The following is a 20,175-nucleotide window of genomic DNA, read 5'->3' as shown; positions in this document are numbered from 1 at the left end:
GCCTATTCTTTTTGATTACGCGCCACAATGTCGCAGCACGACGTGAGATGGCTCAGAACGCGGTCTTGAGTCTAGTGGATTTCATGAGGTTCGTGGTCGTTTTCGGAGTCCACAAGTCGCTTGGAAGGAAGGGTAACAGAAGGCTCTGGTTACAAAGCAGGCTCTCCAGTCGCTGGAAATCGTCTTAGCTGCGTTTTCTTCATCTTCATCTTCCTCTTCCTCTTCCTCTTCGGATTTGGTTCCAGTGGTCCACTACCTCTTCAGCTTCCAGGATCAGACTTATGCAAGAACCCAGCCAATCAAACAGCCATGCAACATTCAAACTATGGGGGTTCACAGTCTTTTCAGGACAGCCAGCCTCCTAGTTTGAACTAGATCCTCACAGTCAGGCTGGACAAAGGGCTGCAGAGGATTGGACTCCTCCCTCGCTTCCTGCCTTCACAGACACCCTGGAGCCGGGGCAGGCTTGACCGAGGTCTCCTGCCGAAGATAAAATTGACACAAAGGTTTTTCCCAACCTGCGGTCAGGAAATGGACCAAGAAAGGTCAAGGAACAACGAAATGGTGAAAAAATAAGACAGGGGCCATTTTGGTATAATGAGCACCATGGGTGCCTTTACCAGGGCGGTGGAAACAGCCAGCACTAAAGGTGCACCGAATTAGTAAAAAGGTTCACTGCCAATAGCCATTAAATGTAAGCTTGTCTCTGTAACAGAAATGTTACAGTTAGATGGAGAAAGGTGATACATTGCATTTCCCCAGCACACCACATAAGGTGGGGTGTGCTGGTTTCACCTAAAATGAAAAAGGGATCCAAAGATCCTTTCTACCCTTCGGAACTGTAGTTCTCACAAGGTTAGCCAGAGAAAGTTTAAAAGGGAAGCCCGTAGGGCAACCCAGCAACAATAAAAAAAGGTATATACCAAAAGTTGTCAAAGAGGATAAAATGAAAAAGACACTACGGAGAGTCTTAAAAATGACACCCATAAAAAGAGTAAAAGATTCTGTGAGTGTGGAGAAAGGTTCCCACTCACTGAGGTATAGGGGAAAATAATCCACCAGTAAAGCTAAAAGTTCTGGGATTGACACAAGTCAGGAAGATTTATCATTGCTATGAAAATCTTACCCACCAGCATCTTCCAGTGACTACACAAGCTCCTAATTTGCCTGATCTCCAATTTGGGCATCCAGACATTACATACAAGTCAGCGTAGCCCTCGAGAGGGTTATAGCACTTTATTAAACCAGCACACGTATCCAGGCACATTATATATTAAATATAAACTAGGCCGTAGTCACCCCTTGAGGACTTTGACTATGTTCTTGTTATTTAAAATGTAACTTACAAATGTGAATTTCTTCGGTCGCCTTAAGAAAACGGAAGCGCACATTGATCCTAGATAGGATTTATGGTCATCAATGTCTGCACCCATTCATTCTATTAATGGTGGATAGCTTTCAATGTATCCCACTGGCGCCAGTCTCCTTAGTTACAACAAAAAGATCACGTTTTACCTTCAGATGAAGCTACGTTGGAAAATCAAGCATCCACCCTCTCGACTCGTTTCACAAAAATGAGAAACAATTTCTATTTTTCTCATACTGGCTGAGGCTGCACTATCCTCCTGAAATGCTCATACTGGCTGAGGCTGCACTATCCTCCTGAAATGCTCATACTGGCTGAGGCTGCACTATGCACTGACCTCCTGAAATGCTCATGCTGGCTGAGGCTGCACTATGCACTGACCTCCTCAAATGCACATACTGGCTGAGGCTGCACTATGAGCCGACCTCAAATGCTCATACTGGCTGAGGCTGCACTATCCTCCTGAAATGCTCATACTGGCTGAGGCTGCACTATCCCCTCCTGAAATGCTCATACTGGCTGAGGCTGCACTATCCTCCTGAAATGCTCATACTGGCTGAGGCTGCACTATGCACTGACCTCATGAAATGCTCATACTGGCTGAGGCTGCACTATCCTCCTGAAATGCTCATTCTGGCTGAGGCTGCACTATGCACTGACCTCCTGAAATGCTCATACTGGCTGAGGCTGCACTATGCACTGACCTCCTCAAATGCTCATACTGGCTGAGGCTGCACTTTGAGCCGACCTCCTCAAATGCTCATACTGGCTGAGGCTGCACTATGCACTGAGCTCCTGAAATGCTCATACTGGCTGAGGCTGCACTATGCACTGACCTCCTCAAATGCGCATACTGGCTGAGGCTGCACTATGCACTGACCTCCTCAAATGCTCATACTGGCTGAGGCTGCACTATGAGCTGACCTCCTCAAATGCTCATACTGGCTGAGGCTGCACTATGCACCGACCTCCTGAGGCTGCACTATTAAATGACCTCCTGAAATGCTCATACTGCCTGAGGCTGCACTATGCACTGACCTCCTGAAATGCTCATACTGGCTGAGGCTGCACTATCCTCCTGAAATGCTCATACTGGCTGAGGCTGCACTATGCACTGAGCTCCTGAAATGCTCATACTGGCTGAGGCTGCACTATGCACTGAGCTCCTGAAATGCTCATACTGGCTGAGGCTGCACTATGCACTGAGCTCCTGAAATGCTCATACTGGCTGAGGCTGCACTATGCACTGAGCTCCTGAAATGCTCATACTGGCTGAGGCTGCACTATGAACCGACCTCCTGAAATGCACATACTGGATGAGGCCGCTCTATGAACTGACCTCCTGAAATGCTCATACTGGCTGAGGCTGCACTATGCACTGACCTCCTGAAATGCTCATACTGGCAGAGGCTGCACTATGCACTGACCACCTGAAATGCTCTCTGAGCCTCTTAAAAGTTGTGCTGATTCTGAAGCAGGGCCAACTACAGGGAGTAGATGGGACTTCATCTCCCTTATTCTTTTGCCGCTGCAATATTCCCTTCCTGAGCCTGGAATTCCATTCACAATTTGTAGTATAGTCAACAACCAATATTTTATCAAACAACCATGGAATAGACGGTGCAAGTCGTTTTGAGGAGACCTGTGCTCTACCCATAGAATTGCTGTATTCTCTCATCAGTCCCATTGATCAAGAAAGACAATATTGTACTAATATGTGTTCCTTGTTAATGTGCTCAGGCAAGGGACTACGGGGACTCCTCTTCGATTTCTTACTAAATTGGCTATTTTGCAATCTAAAATCCCACTTGCTTGATTTTGCTTTAAGTGTTCTTTGTTATGTACATTTCTCGAATTGTAGGTTTCTGCAATATTCACATTTTGTAAACTAAATGCATCCTCTACTCGTTCGCTCAGCGTCATGCCAGAGTCTTGGCAAGGTCTATAGCCTCTTCACAGGAATGCAAAATGAATGCAAATGCATTTATGACTGAGAAGTGAAGCCATCCGATCATCGATACTGGTTGCAGAAATTCAGAGGGAGAGCATGCAGATCGATTACCTGCGATCGGATTTGTGCAGCCTTCTTTGGGTCCACCATGCGCACGTGGTCGAAGTGCTTCAGAGTGTGCTGTCGGTCCTTCTGTTCAGCTCGTACGTACTTCTTCAGCATGTTAAAAACATGCCGGGACTATGGAAGAGAACACATTCTGTTATAGTTACCACTCACATTTTTCAGTTTGCTCTTACATCCAATTTCATATTTTGTGCATCACCTCCATCTTATGGTTCACATTTTAGCAGGGCTCAAGTCACTGGCAATAATTACACTGAGCCAAAGGATTGCCCTCCACAACCCTCAACCCTGCTCCCGTCTCTTCTGGGCTTGGGCTTGTCCCAGCCAGTGTACTTCTTGCGTAAACATTAACAGGAAGTCCGGGAGGATGGGGTGTGCCCATTCATACTTCCCTTCAGCAAGAGAACCATTTCATTTGGTGAAACAACGTGGATGGCTAAAGAAACCTCACTGAATACCAACGAGGCGGGGGGGAAGTTGGCATAATGACCAACAGTAATGAAACTCGACATTCCCGGAGTCTGTTCTTGCTCACACGAGCTTTATGCCATGATCCCACTGAGTACTTACTAGACGTCTCCCTTTACACAATGAACCCCAAACCATCCAGCAAGAATGTCTTTAAGTATACTCCCGTTTCCCCCCAGTGGTGACCGAAAGGGAGGCCCTCATGGAGTGTCTTTTCTGATATGCACAGAAACGGGTCAGAGGTGTAGACATGGTAAGGCCTGAGGGGAAAGGCCCACCCAAAATCTGTAAAAGCTGACTCGGCAGTGCTGTGTGGGCATTGGGTGGGCCCAATTACATTAGCTCTAGGCCCCATGTGTCACGCCTCTGACAGGGGTCCCATCTCTAGAGCTGGTCAGGAAGGGGTCAAATAAATACAGGCTGCACTAGAGAGGAGGCTGCCCGCAGCCTCACCCTGGCAGCACCTTCTGGGGGTGCAGGAGTTGGCCTGATGCAGAGGAATAATGGCTTAGCAGAGTGGTTAAATGAAGTCCAATTATGTTGGCTCTGGGCGGGCTTGGCTCGCAACTAACCTCTCGTTTGCTCTTCAGCTGCATTATAAATCTAAAAGGGGGGGTGGGAATCCGGACCTACAATCCTGAGTTAGAAACAGAATCGCCCTGGCGGCGGTGGATACATAAGCAACATTACGATATGCACAGGCATAGCCATTATTCAGATCACCTCTTCTCAAGGTAATGTGCACAGGAGAATCAGAAGGAAGAAGGAACACTGCCGTCAGCTGTTTCCACATCTTACAAGCAGTTGATCAAGTGTTGGGTTTCTTCAAGTGAACTGCAGCCTTGGGGGTTACACATCTAATCCTATGGGAGCTTTTGTGGACACGCAGTAATTAAGAAGAAACCTGCGCGACTCAAAGAGTGCGGTTCCAAAGGCACACAGCGAACACAAGAACAGGCAGTTAGGAAGGGGAATGCCCAATATAGAGGTTAGTAGCTTCTCCATCTTCCAAAGGCATTACATGAAAGTGTGTACAGGCAGCGATTGAGTCTTGCGAGCGCTCCTGCAAGGCTTGAGGGAGTCTGAAGATCAAAGAATACCGCATGATGGTCATTGGTATGCAAAGGAAACAAGTTCTAAAAAACCTTTTATGTAATGTTGGCAATGACCCAGTTGGATGTTTTTTCCTTCCTGTTGGCGTGATAGATGCATTTGTAATATACCCACAAGCTGACTATGCTGTTCATTTATTTACCACATTCCTTCCACCCCCTCGCCCCCCAGTAAATGGTACACCTACTTGCAGACCAATTCTGCTGTACGTTAAAGTGTGTCCGACCCGTTCATTAGTTCAGGTATGATTCAGAAGGCAACTTCATGTCCTACCCTCAGGCCTGGAGATGTTGCAGATGTTAGCAAGTGTGTTTGCCATGTGCCAGTTTACTGTAGCATGCCTTCATAATGCAGGAGAATAAAGGGCAGAGTCTCTTCCGGCCAATAACGATCAATATACTTTATGCAACCTGCAGCTGTCCAGATGGTGTGTACTATAGCTCCCATGAACATCACCATTGACTATGCTGGTTAGGTCTGATGGGAGGCGTAGTTCAAAAAACTTGGTGAGCCAAAAATTGCAGCCCTGTTGCTTTAAAGAACCAGGAAAGGCTCTATGCGATAAAGACTTTCTGCTGTTAAGAGGGTGTTGCTGTATGGACCTAAATTGTCTTGACTACTGTGAATCACATGCTTTAAAAAAAAAAAAAAAAAAAAAACGCAAGTATTCATATGACAGCCTCCAGAGCAGGGGTCTGCAATTTACGGTTCTCCAGATATTTTGGACTATAGATCCCATGATCCCACTCCATTGGCTATAATAACTAGGGCTGATGGGCATTGTAGTCCAAAACATTTGGAGAGCTAAAGGTTCTAGACAGCTGCTCTAGAGCCAAGATAAAGACTTAGTATCTAAATCTTTATATACTGAAGTACAGCGGCAACTAAGATACATTTCTGGTCACTGCATTAAGAATGTATCGATTCATAGATTTACGTTTGCTTCTCGAGCCATGGAGAGATTTGGGAAGACTAGTGAATGCGGAGTCTGCATTACTCGTAGTTTATAGGCACAGTCCCCCCTTTCATCATCTTGAAACTGCAAGTAAAGGTGCTTGTGGCATGGGTTTTCATGAAGTAAGGGGAACAGACTGCCTTGTGATAAAACATCCTTCCTCTGGCTCTAAATTTAAACCCAACACGAAAGCAAACTTCCCTTTACACAAAAGAGTCACAGAAAAGCAGACGCTCCCAAATGTGGCTTCATGCGCATTCAGCTAAAATCCCCGGTTCACATTTTTCAAAAACATGTACATACTGCAGCAGATTTGTAAAGGAGTAGAAACAAACGCTAACAGGGGAGATGGCAACGGGGAACGTGCCCCGTAGGGCGTGCAGGAATGAAGGGAGAACGGGAAAGAGTAGAAAGAAGAGAAAACACAGGACAGAGGCAAGGTGTGACACACGGCGCCACGCACCCTGGGAGGGTCCGCCTGCAGAGCTGTGATGTAGTTCTCCAGGGCAACGCGACGGCGGTCATTCAGCATGGCTTCTACTCGCGCCATGTGCGTCTCCACCAGCTGCTGTCGCTCGTTCGCAGCCTCCTGCTCCAGAGACTCCACCTTTTCCTGAAAGTGCTGGGGGACGAAAAGAACAAAACCCATTCAAAACAATGAAAACCATCCATTTCAACTAAACGAGCAGTGAGCACTAAACCAAACATGGCTAAGGGGCCACCAGTTCTGCTCCAAACCCTCTTTCCAGCAGCCATGCTAAGAAAGGCATGACGCTTACCTCTTTTCACATGCGTATGTACCCAATTCATCATACGTGTTGGCCAGGCAAGTGTCGAGGAACGCAGTCAATAAAGCAATACCACTCGGTTTCCTTTCCAGACCATGATTAAGGCAATACATCTCAAAGTGGTCACCATTTCTTACCTCCTCGCTTTGCCCTGAGCTGGAATCATCCATCTACAGAAAAGAACGTGCTCACCTTACTCTGTTCTCAGTGTAGAGGAATGAGCAGTTACAAACCCATTTTAGGCATTCGTCCGAATCGGAAAACCGTACCAGACTAAAAAAAAAAAAAAAAAAAAAAAAGAAAATCTCTCGGCCTGGATTAGTCTATTCAAAGTAGCGCAATGCAAATGGAGCTTTGGTTTTCTAAAATCCCACTGCCCACATCCCACCCCCACCAAAGTCTATGGAGGAGGGGGAAGAGGAGAGGGCTTAGGGAGTGGCAGGGTAATCTATTTTCATGTCCGCTAACAAGCACAAAATAAGCTAAGCAACCCATCACCCGGTGAAAGAGTCGGCCCCATGTCACACTGCCCATGTGCGAGGCCCCTGCTCCCCAATGACCGAACAGCAATCGCTTTGACCAGGTGTGTGCTCGAGCCACTTCCCTCCACCACACGCATGTGGGACACAGCAATTTATCTCACTGCATCTAAGCGTCCATCACCCCGCCACCACGATAAGTTCCTGCCACTACTACCACCACTCATTCAAGCTTCAGCCCCATCACGCCTGCCACTACTCCCACCACTCTTGCAAGCTTCAGCTCCATCACCCCGCCACCACCACACAAGCTCCTGCCACTACTCCCACCACTCATTCAAGCTTCAGCCCCCATCACTCCTGCCACTACTCCCACCACTCTTGCAAGCTTCAGCTTCATCACCCCCGTCACCACCACACAAGCTCCTGCCACTACTCCCACCACTCTGGCAAGCTTCAGCCCCCATCACCCCCGCCACCTGAGATTTTTCCGAAATGTGCCAATTCCCTCCACCTTAGAGACCCCCAGCAACTTTGCAGGATTTTGAGGACTTGATTTTTTTTTTTTACCCTAGAGAGAGAGCAAGACCATTTTCCCCACTCTCTCGTGTTTTAATGTTATTTTGTACACTGTTTCTTTTGGTTGTGGAGTCTGAAACTCCATAGGCATCATCTTTTACATTGTGTCGCACAGCACCTTCAGTGCAGTGACACAGGGAAGTCTTCAGATTTCCCAAATGTTTGAATACCTTCTCTGGGATAAACTACTGTTTGACAGAGCAGTAAAGTGAAATTGACTTTACTTACATTTGTAACTTTCTAGACCCAGCACACCATCTTACTGGAGGGGTTACTTAGTATCCCATTTGTCTAGCTTCTCATGTAACATTTTTAGGTTACCCTTTCCTCACTGAATGGCTGGAAGCAGTGGTTTCGTTTCAACTACCGTGGTGTGCATTTGCCACGGGCTGCGCTCGCAGCTGCAGTAAAGCACCCAAGGGCGCCATTCTTGTCAAAACGGCCCAGGCTTCTTTTTTCGCCATTTCTTTGTGGAAAGGTCCTTCTTGAGACTTACTCTGCGCACCAAACCAGGTTTGGTCCCATTTTTCGCTTTGCCGAGATTCACGAGTGAAGCCAGCCTCTGGCTTCAGGGTGTCCGGGGTAGGCAGGCAGTGAGGAATGTGCCCGAAACTCCCTGTGCTTAGTCTCCTAGGAGACCCAAATGTACTCTGCGGTGATTGGCCGGCTGACTGTCCAGCAAGGACAGCCACCCTGCTGGGTGGCTGACAGCTAGGCTGGAATGAATGGGAGAGAACTGAATAAAAGGTGAGTCTTTTGGCTTGGAAGGCAGAGTCGACTACTGGACGAAGGAACTGAAGAACTTGAAGAGGACGCCTGCTGCAACTCCTGGACCGTTGGTTTGCCTGGTGAAGCCCTGCTGCTGTGCTGAAACTCCAAATATGTATTGACAGAGAAGTCCCTTCAAGGACGACTTCTCCCTTTGAGTTGATGGGACCAATCAACTGCAAAGTAAGCCACCTGAGCATCCATCTCGGAGCTGGTTGAATTGCCACAGAGTTGCTGCTGGAAACCGTATAGCCAGAGAGAGGAACACCAGATAGGTGTGTTGCTTTTAAGCTGGCCTAGAGCTCCAGGAAGATCCTCAGGACTCCCAGGAAGCAGGACTGACCGAGCCTGAGCCCCAACAGAGTGCGGGACCCCAGATGCAAGGAAAGTCCTTCTCAACAGCCAGGAACTGCAGTGTTGCTATTTGCGGTAGACGCGAGGAGCTGAAACACTGAACAGCCACTGAAAGTGAAGAGTGCCAGTTGCGAGTTTTGACCCTCCCAGTGCATGAGTCCCCGACATCCTCCCTCTTGCCCCACGACTGAGGCCCAGGAACAGTGAGATCTGCAGAACTGCACAGGAACAGGAGTCATCTGCTGCATCTTTTCTTCACTTTAAAGGTACTGTACAAAGTCTAAGATAACTTACCTCTTGCTGTAGAGTTGTTTGCATCTTCTACTACTCAAGTCTAAACAGCTTGTGGCCCTACATTTGAATATTCCTTTCTTCAAAGACTTCTAAAACATTGTGCAAAGACTTTTCCATGAACCTACAAGAAGTGCTTCATCCTATACAAGACTTTTTGCCCATTGACTTTGGCCTAACCTATTGTTATTGTACTGAATGACTCTTCCTGGGGGGACCCACAAGTATTTGCCTGCTTAAGAATATTTGTGGTCTCTTGTTTGTTCTAAATAATCTTGTCCTTTGACTTATTACTATATGATCCTAAATGCAACAGTGATATATTAATGTCCCCAGCACCCTAGCAAATGAAGTCACCAGAGGGTGTAGGGAGTGTCTGTGGGCCATCCCAAAGGGGTATCTACTGATTTGGAGATATAAAGAGTGTGTATTTCATGAAGTGTATTTAAGTGGTACTTTATATTGCTCTCTCCCTTCTGAAGAAGGCTTATTCTAACCGACTGATAAAATAATTGTTTATTCAAGAAACCTTGAGTGTAAGAGTTTATTTCAATACTTGTAACTGTAAATCTCTGTAACTCCATTACAGCTCATATTGACCCGTTTTGAGATAAGCCTGGCTGCTTAACACGCTACCAACCTACCAACCTGTGTAGTACAAGCTTAAACCAAAGGTTGGGTTGCCTATACCTGTAGTCAGAGTTGTGTGTAGTGTTCCCAGAGGGTACTGCCTACAAACGTTGCCTAACACCACCACCACCACACAAGCTTCTGCCACTACTCCCACCACTCATGCAAGCTTCAGCTCATTCTCCCACTACCCACAAGTGCCTCAGCCCACTTCACCCATCACATGCGGGAGCCTCCACCTCCCCAGAATTTCTCCTCCCCTGCATTTGCAACCACCAACCTCTCCCTTCTTTTTTGGGAGAGGAAAATCAGTGGGTAAAAAAGATACCGAAGGAATATTTTTTTTTTTAAATGCACATTAACTTTTGAAGACACGAGGCCCAATCCACTATCATCACAGCAGGGTCTAACTAGCTTGAAAGGTCTGGGTGCGGTTAGAGTTACTGCGAAATGTGATAAGCAACCAACTATCTAGGACCTAAAGAAGCAAACTAGTAAAGAAAAGGACAGCATTGTTTGGTGCACTCTCAGAATGCTAAACTTAATCCAAGAGCAGTAGTAAGGAACAAGGTCTCTACCTCGCTTGAAAAACGTCAAGCTCGCTAGGAGTATAACAAGTCATTACTTGTACAATCAATGAATAAGAATGCAAGGCCTGGAGGTTTAAGAAAAAAGCTGCAGTAGATAAAGAAGGAAAGGCATTCTGAGCCGTCTGGCCAGATCCTACAGGGAGAAACACTTTAATAATGCATTGGACAAGTTTACCTTGGCTGCAGAATGGTTAAGACATTTCACGACCATCTATATTGGAAGGCACCTCTGCATCAAACCAGGACCATCATCAGGTAACAAAAACACTTGCTACACCACACATTATGAATTCACCCCAGGTGGTAGGTAGCAATGCCATAGCAGAAGCGATTACCTCAAATGACGTAATCCAAAACCTGAGCAATTTGGCCAATAAGACCTAACTTGTCATGGGGTGCTGGGAGATTTGTTTAAGCTGACCCTGCGGCTCTGGGGCACATTATTATAATGTGTTAAGATCAGTACTGTTACGCTCACCTGGCTCCCACAGTGGCGTCGGACGGACCCGGACTGCTGCGGCCTCCACCAACGTGATTCGTAGTGCAGAGATGACAGCCTGGACTGGCCCTCCTAATCGCGCCTGCTTGACCCGTAGAAGGATTCTCCAAGTGGAGAGAGGAATTTAGCCACCCGTGGATTCTAGTGATGGCACCTCCCTGCTCTCCCCACTAATCCCCACCAAAATCCCCTTCCAGTACTCTCACCTTATATGCTTGAAAGATGAGCTCTCCACCCTGCGTGGATTGCAGGGGCGCGTAGATACCAGTTGCTTCACTGGTTAGAAGGCGTTGGGGAGTTCCAGACGAGAGTTGACTCTGAGGTTCCTGGCGACGAACGGTAAGTACTGAGTTCATAGAGTTAAATATGTCCGATGTTCACTCTTGTCCCATTCCTTTCTTATCTTGCAGTGGAGTTCGAGAAAAGATGGTCTCGTGGCGGTAGATGACATTCAGGTAAGAGTCTGTATTACCCGATGCTGTCCGGTAAATGATGCATGTATTTAACGTGTAGTTTTCTCTCCGTTTTCAGATGCGGTGTTTGAAGATGTGGAGAGTTAAAGAATAATGCCTCCGGTGGTAAATCAGCCAAGTCTATTGTGGTAAGAGAGATTGTATTTGTTGGCTCTCTCGGCTCACCTGGTTATTTCTTTTGTCCCCAGATGCCGGAACCCGGTGAAGAAATGATGGAGGCAGCGCCGGATTGAATGGTGCTGTGAGGACTGGCGAGTATGGCGCGGCGCTGCAGCTGGCGATGCGATGCGTGTAGAAAGAATGTCCTTTCCAGGTGCTGAGACGTGATGGTTCCGGAATCAGGTGAGAAACTGGAATAAAGGTAGTTTTCTAACCTTGCCTCTACTTTCCTTCTTCTCTAGGAGCTCCGGATTCAGGACGAGCGTGGCAGAGGTCTGGATGCTGACCTGCAGGCACGGTGAGCGTTACGCTGCTGGATGCAGAATAACGCGAAGCGTGTGTTGCTGGTCGGGCGTGGTTTAAATAGCCTCAAAAGTAGTCCCAGGTAAGAAGTCCCTAGAACCACACCCGAGTAAAAAATAGTCCCTGTAGTAAAATAGTCCCTTCCAGGCTTCACGTTGGATTGGAGTCATTTGCAGCATGGTCTGCCTGAGGTAAGTAATGACTATGAGCCTGGTGTCTAAGGCGCCAGGACTGAACCCAGACAGCCCCTAGCCAGGGCTGCTGAGGTTTTAATAAATGTCTAGATGCCTGCTCCCGGGGCTGATGGGCTTGATCCAGATGCCTGGGGATAGGCATCATGACAAGTACTCAAATCTTGTAAATTGCCTGCCCTTTGGGCCAAGGACTGTTAAGGAGCACGCTGGTAAAGGTTCAAGACCACAAACTTATGTGAAGTTTCCCCCCAAAGTTTGTCTAAACCCTCACAATGGTAACAAGGCAGTAGTCCGGTTTGACTATTAGGAGGGGAGGGGACTGGTAGATGGCGCAGTTAGACACACACAATTAAGTCTGCATAAAAGGCTTATAGAAAAATATAATCTATTAAAGTTATGCGTCAAGTAATATCTACAGAAGGCAAGTACTTCACAGAATAGACGCATTATAAAAACAAGGGGTCTAATAAAAACTCACATTTGAACCTAGTAGGTGCAAGATCAAACAGATTCATTGAACCGACAACTTTGCAAGGCTTTTAAAATGACTGCAATACACTGATTTGCCAAACAAAAAGGAATTTCACAGGAGGTATTAAAACAGAGTTCTTCAAAAACACTAGGACCACAACGGGAATAAGGTAAATAGGTAGCTTACAGGTAAGTAACTGTCAGTGGTACACTTATGGAATTGTAGAAGTTCAGAAAAGTTTGTCTATGGGCACAAACAGGTTAAGTCAATAGTTCACTCGCAGTTCTAGTTGTAGGAAGTGAAAGATGTGGAAACCATCCTGTCAGGGAGCACCACCATGAGTGATCTTGACCTGTGTCCAACGTCGAGAGGTCAGGGATCGAAAGGCTGCCGAGTGCACCACCTGCCCACTGAAGACAGCCATTGTGGTCAGGAGGGCCTTGAAGGTGGACTGCATACAGAGTGCATAGACTCTGAAGAGAAGGACCAGGGAAAATTGTGATAAGAGGTCATAGACCAAGCTCACTATACTGAAGAATGCGATTAGGAAGGTGCAGTGACGACATATTCAGAGGTCACCTTAGATGCCAGGGCTCGGTCTGGTTAGGAGGAGATTTCATTTGCAGAGTCCAAAGAAGTGGTGGTGGCAGGACCAGAACCCAAGGATTCAAGATTAAGGAACACAATTTCTCAGCGACCCATAATGTGGGAAGCAGGGCATAAGCAGTGACAAGGAGCAAAGTGGTGACCCTTTAAGGCAGGTCACAGATTGGGACAAGGCATAGGTATCAGGAGAGTCCCATGATGAGGAGCAGCTGCAGGGAGGAGAGTCAAGATGCCCCATATTGGAGCAGGAGTTCTGGCGGAACACCAGCAAGCCATTCAGTTCCAGCCAGAAAGCAAGGGGTTGCGCCAGTCTAGTGAAAAACACTAAGATGGCATCAGCAGGGTTCCAGTGTCTGCAGGCCCAGAGGGTCCAGCACACAAGCTCATCAGAACGAGAGGAAGAGCTTAAATCAAGTTTCCCACAGAACAGAGACAGAGGCTCAGCGCGACGGATCAGGAGCGCAGCAGTATGATCCTCTGAGCCATCGCCTTTAACCAGCTTCGTCCAGCTATGTTTTCTCAATGATCTGTGCAATGGCCCGTGGTCTCACCAGTTCAGCAGGTTGCCCTGCCCACCTATCTGCAGCCATGCACCTTTCATAGTTTGGGAAGACAACCTCCAATCCTGCACACTCAGAGATAGACTGAGGTGTCTGACAAACCCTCGGCCAGTTCAGATCAGATACCAGTGGCAGTTAGTCCAGCACTTTATTGGTATACCAAAACGCACCAACATTTATTTACACTGAATTACAAAATGAAAACAACTTGACAATCTAAAAATGCAGCAGTTACTCGAAACATTATATGGAATAAAGCACTATTCTTCATAACCCACGAGTCACAGTTCTATGGCAAAACGCTTATAAAAGGCTTGATCTCTTACAACGATCCTTCTCTAGTACCAGCCGCACCACATATATTGGATCACTGCAAATGAGACCGACAGGTTTCCTGTGGTCATACAGACATGTTACTCAGTTTTTAGTTCTCTAGCTCTCTGATTTGTTAACAGTGGCATGAGCCAATGCAAACTGATTGTTAGTGGGGACACAAATACAAAATTAATAATTCCAAAAGCATCTCAGGGCACAAGTAAACCTCAACATAGGACTATTCAGGTTGGTTCTTTCAGCTGCACTGCAGGAGCAGGATGTTATGTTGAGTAACATTTTCATATTTATGAAGCTTCCTGACCTGTGGTAACCCCAGAACCTTTTGCTTTGACTTGGTAACTATGCTACCTTGTCCCTAGGTGAAGGGGAACCATTTCCCCCGCTCACCTAGACTTTTACTCATTTTATGGGCAGCCTTTTTATGTCTCTACATAGTGTATGGTAGAAGTCATAGGGGGTCATTCCAACCTTGGAGGACCCGGTAAGTCCCCATTCAAAATACCCATCCCCATCCAAGCCCCCATAGGGCTCAATGGGAATGAGGAGGGAGCTAATAACGGTATCGCAAATAACAGGCCTGTTATTAGCTCCCTGGTTCCTTAGCGGCTCCCGCCAAGGGACCTCGTAATGCAGCGGTAAGGGGTTAACGGCACCGGCATACTTACCGGCGCCGTTAACCCCTTACCGCCACACTCGTAATGAGGCCCTTAGTTTCCTACAACTTCTGGGCTTAGGTTGGGTTGCCCCTTTGGGCTCCCCTGTTAATGTATCTTTCATGTACTTGGGTGAACTAATGTTCTCATGTATTAAAGCAGGATTTTCATCCCCTTTACATTTTGTAAAAGTGAGCCAGCACACCCCACCTTATGTGCAGTGCTGGGGGAATAAAATGTATCACCTTTCTTACTTACAAGGCAACATTTTTGTTACATTTATGATTTTATGAGAATGGCTGGTGTCAGAGGTTTTACCTTTACGACTTTTAGTCTTTACTACTCACAGGCTGTTAATTCAACCTCGCTAATGCACAGAAGGGTCACCATTTTGCTAAAATGGTGGGCTCCATTTTTACCATTTCCTGTGTGCTTGCTGTTTTTTGAGGTCTTCCCCTGCCATTTTAGGCAGGATTGGCGTCAGTGGAAGTTTGGTCTTTGGCGCGAATCCCTTGGATTCCCCACCCAGGCTCCATAGTGTCTGATGAGGCAGAAAGCGAGAGGAGTCCAAAACTCTGCAGGCCTTTGTTTTTCACCTTGCAAGAAAGGAACAAACTCTCAGGGGGGGGGGGCGGGGAGAGGGGATGGCTGTCCTGATCTGATTGGACAGCCACACCGCCCCTTTCTGTAAAATTCAAGGGGCGATTACATAAGTTGTACTGTAATTCCAGTTAAATACTCCGAACCTGGAAGCTGCTATCAAGTCCACTCTTCTAGCTGAACCCGAAGAGGAAGATTTAAAACAAAAAAATGGCTGTAGCGATTTCTACCAACAGGAAAGCCTGCTGTGCAACCAGAGCCTGCTGTAACCCTTCCTTCCAATGTAGGTCCCGAACGCGAAGACTCCTATCCGTAAGCTGTGAGATCCACTTGTCTCAAGAAGACCTGCATTTTGAGCCATCCCATGATGTTCTACGACCTTGCTAGGCTATAATACCCCTCCAGAGACTATTTTAAATTCTTGAAGTTCCCTCACCGGAGTGCTGGACCTGATAACTGATGAGAATCCAACCAGCGATATTCAGTCTTCCCCTGGAAACTGAAAAATGGCACCAAAACCACAGTCATGACCAGCCTCGAAGAAACTCTTGCCTGAAGTCTTCCCCGTTGTTCCCTGAAAATTCACTTCCAGTGTCCCATCTTCAGTCACCACAAAAAGGAATTCAAGGATTAGGTTTTGGGATGCAGATCCGGAAGACATCCAGCAGCAAACTCCTCTTCTCTGCTGAGGTACTGTGTGGGTTATTGCTGTGAAGCTTTGTGGTGATTTGTATGACTAGGAGTTCCCTCATCCAGTTTGCGCAGTCCAATGCTGTTATCACTCTGGTGATAACTTCAATGGTGTCTTCTCTGAAGTCCCTGGACCCCTTCTGCAACTCTGAAGTAAAGTACTTACTTGTTTGAAGAGCCTTCCTCAGGAACTCCGACTGTTCAGCATTCTGTGCCTATACCAACCCTGCCAAAAGCTGGCCTCTAGACCACTAGGGTCCCTAGTCTGCCACTGAGAAGACTCATGCTTCAGGATTAGGGAAGGACTTACACGGTCAGGCCTTTGCCTTGGAACTGAATCAAGTGTTGAGTCTTTGACCCATGTATGAGTTGTACTGGTAATTGTCACTCTGAAATATAAATAGCTACAAAAGTTCTTACTTTCCTTAGAATGTGTTCTACCATTCCTAAAAGTATATAGGGTTACTTTACTTAACTGTGATTTGGATACCCCTCTTCTCAAAAGTAATACTGTTGGTTAAACTCGGTTATTTCTTTTAGCGAATAAGTGTATAAGTTCACCAACTGGGTGTTGCTTCCCCAGACTTGCTTCATAGCCTGTCTAGAATAAGCCTGCCTTGGATTTTACCTACCCTGAAAAGGTGTGCCATTCTGAGTAAGTGTACTGTAGGTTTTGCAGACATTTGTCCGATGTGAGCAATCGTAAAAAATAGTGTAAACAGTTATTGCTTAACTTAGTCTGTTTCACTGATCGGAAAAAACAACAGTGTTTTAGAAAATTAGGTCTTACTCACTTTTGTGTAACTGAAGGTTATCAAATGTAGATATGGATTCATCCTTTTCCATGAGTCTGTGTTCCACTATTCAGAAAAGTATCCTGGTAACAGGGTTGGTTTACTATGCGATTTCTTAACTGAGTGTCACTGCATAAATGACAAGGTCTAGTACCCTTGAATTACTGACTGTATGCAAAAAGTACATGTAATCTGGTTCCCAAGAATAGCTGATTGCATTCTATATGTGGTCTAGGTTTACTTAACCTTGCACTGCTGATATTCTTTATAAGGTAATACTTTGGGTTGTATCGTTTAAGTATGGAGTTAGAATTATAACTGTTCTTTTAAAATGCGCTTTATACCGGCGACTGGTTTCTAAGCACAGGATTGGGATGCTAATCTGTGTTGCGCTGGGTTGTCTTGCTTCCAAGATAAACACATTACCCCTGAGCTATCCGCCCTCACCAGTTGGTTTTTATACCTGTATTTATATATAATATGATAATACCTATTTACCCAAGATTCATCTTGGCCTACTTGTATTTAAATAAACCATTTATTGTTTACAATACAAAGTGTTTGTTTGGACCATATGTATGGTACAATTTCTTTGTACCAAGCTACATCCCCCCCTCTCCCTGCAAAGATAAGCCTGACTGCTTGGTCCACACTACCTCATTCTCGGGTGGTACAGCCTTCTACTAAGAGTGGCGCTTACGTACTGTCTTAGAGGTATGGCTTTTGTGAAGTCTAGGTAGGACTTTAGAAGAACTGTACGAACACAGGCCTGAACGATTTGGTAGTCAGAATTTGAGTAAGTGTGCCCTCAAGTTGAGCAGCATACAGATCTAAATACCACACAAAACCAGGGGATAGCTTAATACTAAGGTAATCAGTACTGAAGCAGGTTTGAACAAATTATTGAGCAGAAAACCCCCAATTATTTCCCAGAAAATATATCTGAACAACATACAACTGTTTCAGGATTGGACATAGCCTCACATGGCTGAATTAAGGCAAGATCATGGGCCCATTCATCCACCAGCCTTCATTAGTGTTCTATACGGTTCATCAACTGGTCAGGGTGAGGTAATTCAACCAAAACATGAAGGGTTTGAGGGCAACCCGAGTCCCAGTTTACCGAGAAGCCGAGATGCAGGCGTGGCCGGTGGAACATTGATCAAGACTTTTCAAAGTGTTTTCCTTTGAGAGCAACGATTTCATGTTTGAGTAACCCCTAAAGTGCCCCATAATATGATGGAACAGAAACTGCTTCAGAATGGAAGCAGGCCCATAACGTTGCCCCAGTTTCCTATAAAATCGTCCTAGAGTGCACTTCTCGTCGACCACAGTATTTTCTGCACTTGATAACCCAGGTCCTATTGGCAGAAAAACAAATACATCAGTGGCCATAGAATTCTTCATCCAGTCTGTCACGCCCAACCATAAAACTTTTTTTTTTAAGTTTTAGTGTCCCCGCTTCATTATCTTGGTCTTCCCTGAGTTGATCGATTTTACCCTGCCGTTAATAAAAGCACTATACTCATCTAATAATTTTGCCCGTGCCATTATAACAATGTCATTAGCCTATCGTGATATTAGCCACAAAGGGTACATCAGCATCAGTCTCCACTCGAGCAGCCACCACTGTCCATAAAAAGCCAGAGCGATCACACAGATTTGTCCCATTCCCCTCTCTGTAACCTTGACACCATACCCAAGTGATGTTGTATTGACGGTAAACAGCTGAATGTCCAATAGGAATGTCACTGAGGTTCCAGCTCCCAAGGAAAGCCCACATCATTGGTCACATGACAGAATAGAAGTAGGTCATCACGTCTATAAATGCCAGAAGGAGTGCCCATCTTGAAACAGACATACGTTTGGACGAGCAACAACAAACAGAATGGTTGATCCAATAGATCAAGCCTGCGCCTTAAGCCAGCCTGTGCATCTGAAAGTAGTGTATTCTCTATAATGGCACACCATAGATGGGAGAGTAGAGTTTTGCCCCTGGCATCCAGTTGTGGGATGTATTGACCCACTGTTGCTCTGCTATGCCGCATCACTCTGTTATGGTGGGGCCAGAAACAGAAAAATGGCTGCAAAACCCTTGTGTGCGCCAAAACCCCTGAAAATTGCGCTTTTCAACGCACAAAAAGATTTAACCAATCTGCCACGCCTGTTGTCAGTGGTGTAACAAGAGCTCTCACTACTGAAATGTGTCACTGGGCTCCACAACAATTGAAAGTGGAGTGCAGAATGAAAAAGCAGTGCTTTGCTAAATGAAACTCAAATATTGCTTTAAAATCACCTTTCCTTTTCTGCTGAAACTTCAGAATGCCGGTACAGAACACCATCAAATATTCAAAATTCTCACTGGGTGCTACAATTCACTTAGTTTAAGCAATCACTGTGAACTTACAAGGTCCTGAAAGGCTAAGAGCATAAAGAGATCTCCACAGCAAAAGTGGCCTGTCTGTAGATCTGTAAAAAAAATCTATGTGCAGCAGAGGGCTACCTGTGATGACAGCTGTCAGGGGCCTCCCTGATTAAACTTTAACATGTTATAAACAAAGTCAAATGTTTGCAATACATGAGGCCCGTTACTGATAGCAACCCATATTATAGTTGTTTTTGATCTCATAGGTTTAAAATCTTGAATGAGAATTCTATTTGTTATTTGATACAACAAGTTTGTTTTGTGCTAAGGAAAAGCCAAAATAATTTAACAATTAAATTAAACCTGGCTGAAGCTGCAAAACTGGAATAGCAGTTTTTTCTCACAGAAGGAAAGCGTCCCTCAGCAGGAACTCACAAGGAGGCGTCAATTACAGGGTAGGAAAGAATCTGGTCTACAGAGGCAAAAGGAACAATGACAAGCTGCAGCTCAGGAAACTCAAAGTGTGAAGAGGGTCGTAAATTGCCTCTGCAAGGAACAAACAAGGAGACTGCTCCTGGACTGCAGGGAGATAAAAAGAGGTGGACCCAAGCAACCATCTGTGGCTGAACATTAACAAAGAACACTTTTTAAAAGACTTATGACTTGCTAGTCAAAATGGTGAAAAATATAAAAATGAGAGAATTGTTCATTTAATTTCTGGCTGCACGTTTTAAGAGGCGGCAAAACCGTGCGACATGTTCTGGAAAGGAATGGCAAGAAATGCAATTTTACGCAAAATACACGACTGTTAGAATTGTGAAAATTCACAGGCATGTCCCCATGTTAAACACGCATATTTGTGGAAAGTTGCAGAAAAATCAGAAAGTGTGTTCATAGCGAAAAGGGCAAAATTCTGTGGAAAGGGGAGACATGATCCCACAGCTATGGGGTTTTGAGGAATAGTTTCTATGTAAAATATGGCATCTGTATGTGTAATGTGTATAAAAGTGACT

The 20,175-nt window shown here is 45.8% G+C and overlaps 1 protein-coding gene across 4 annotated transcripts in view; it reads right to left on the bottom strand.

Annotated features, from left to right (window-relative positions):
* Positions 1–20,175, bottom strand: part of APP (amyloid beta precursor protein) — a 682,213-nt gene that overhangs the window by 188,591 nt on the left and 473,447 nt on the right. For all 4 annotated transcript variants that reach the window (XM_069636377.1, XM_069636379.1, XM_069636378.1 and 1 more), the window contains 2 exons: positions 6,443–6,601; positions 3,429–3,557 (listed from right to left, as the gene is read on the bottom strand). In XM_069636377.1, the coding sequence (XP_069492478.1) occupies positions 3,429–3,557; positions 6,443–6,601 (288 nt within the window). The remainder of the gene's footprint in view (positions 1–3,428; positions 3,558–6,442; positions 6,602–20,175) is intronic.

This window comes from Ambystoma mexicanum, chromosome 7p, assembly GCF_040938575.1.
Source record: "Ambystoma mexicanum isolate Mex_15411 chromosome 7p, UKY_AmexF1_1, whole genome shotgun sequence".
Lineage (NCBI taxonomy): Eukaryota > Metazoa > Chordata > Amphibia > Caudata > Ambystomatidae > Ambystoma > Ambystoma mexicanum.
The sequence above is the reverse complement of the archived record's forward strand: the minus strand, read 5'-3'. Positions and strand labels throughout refer to the sequence as shown.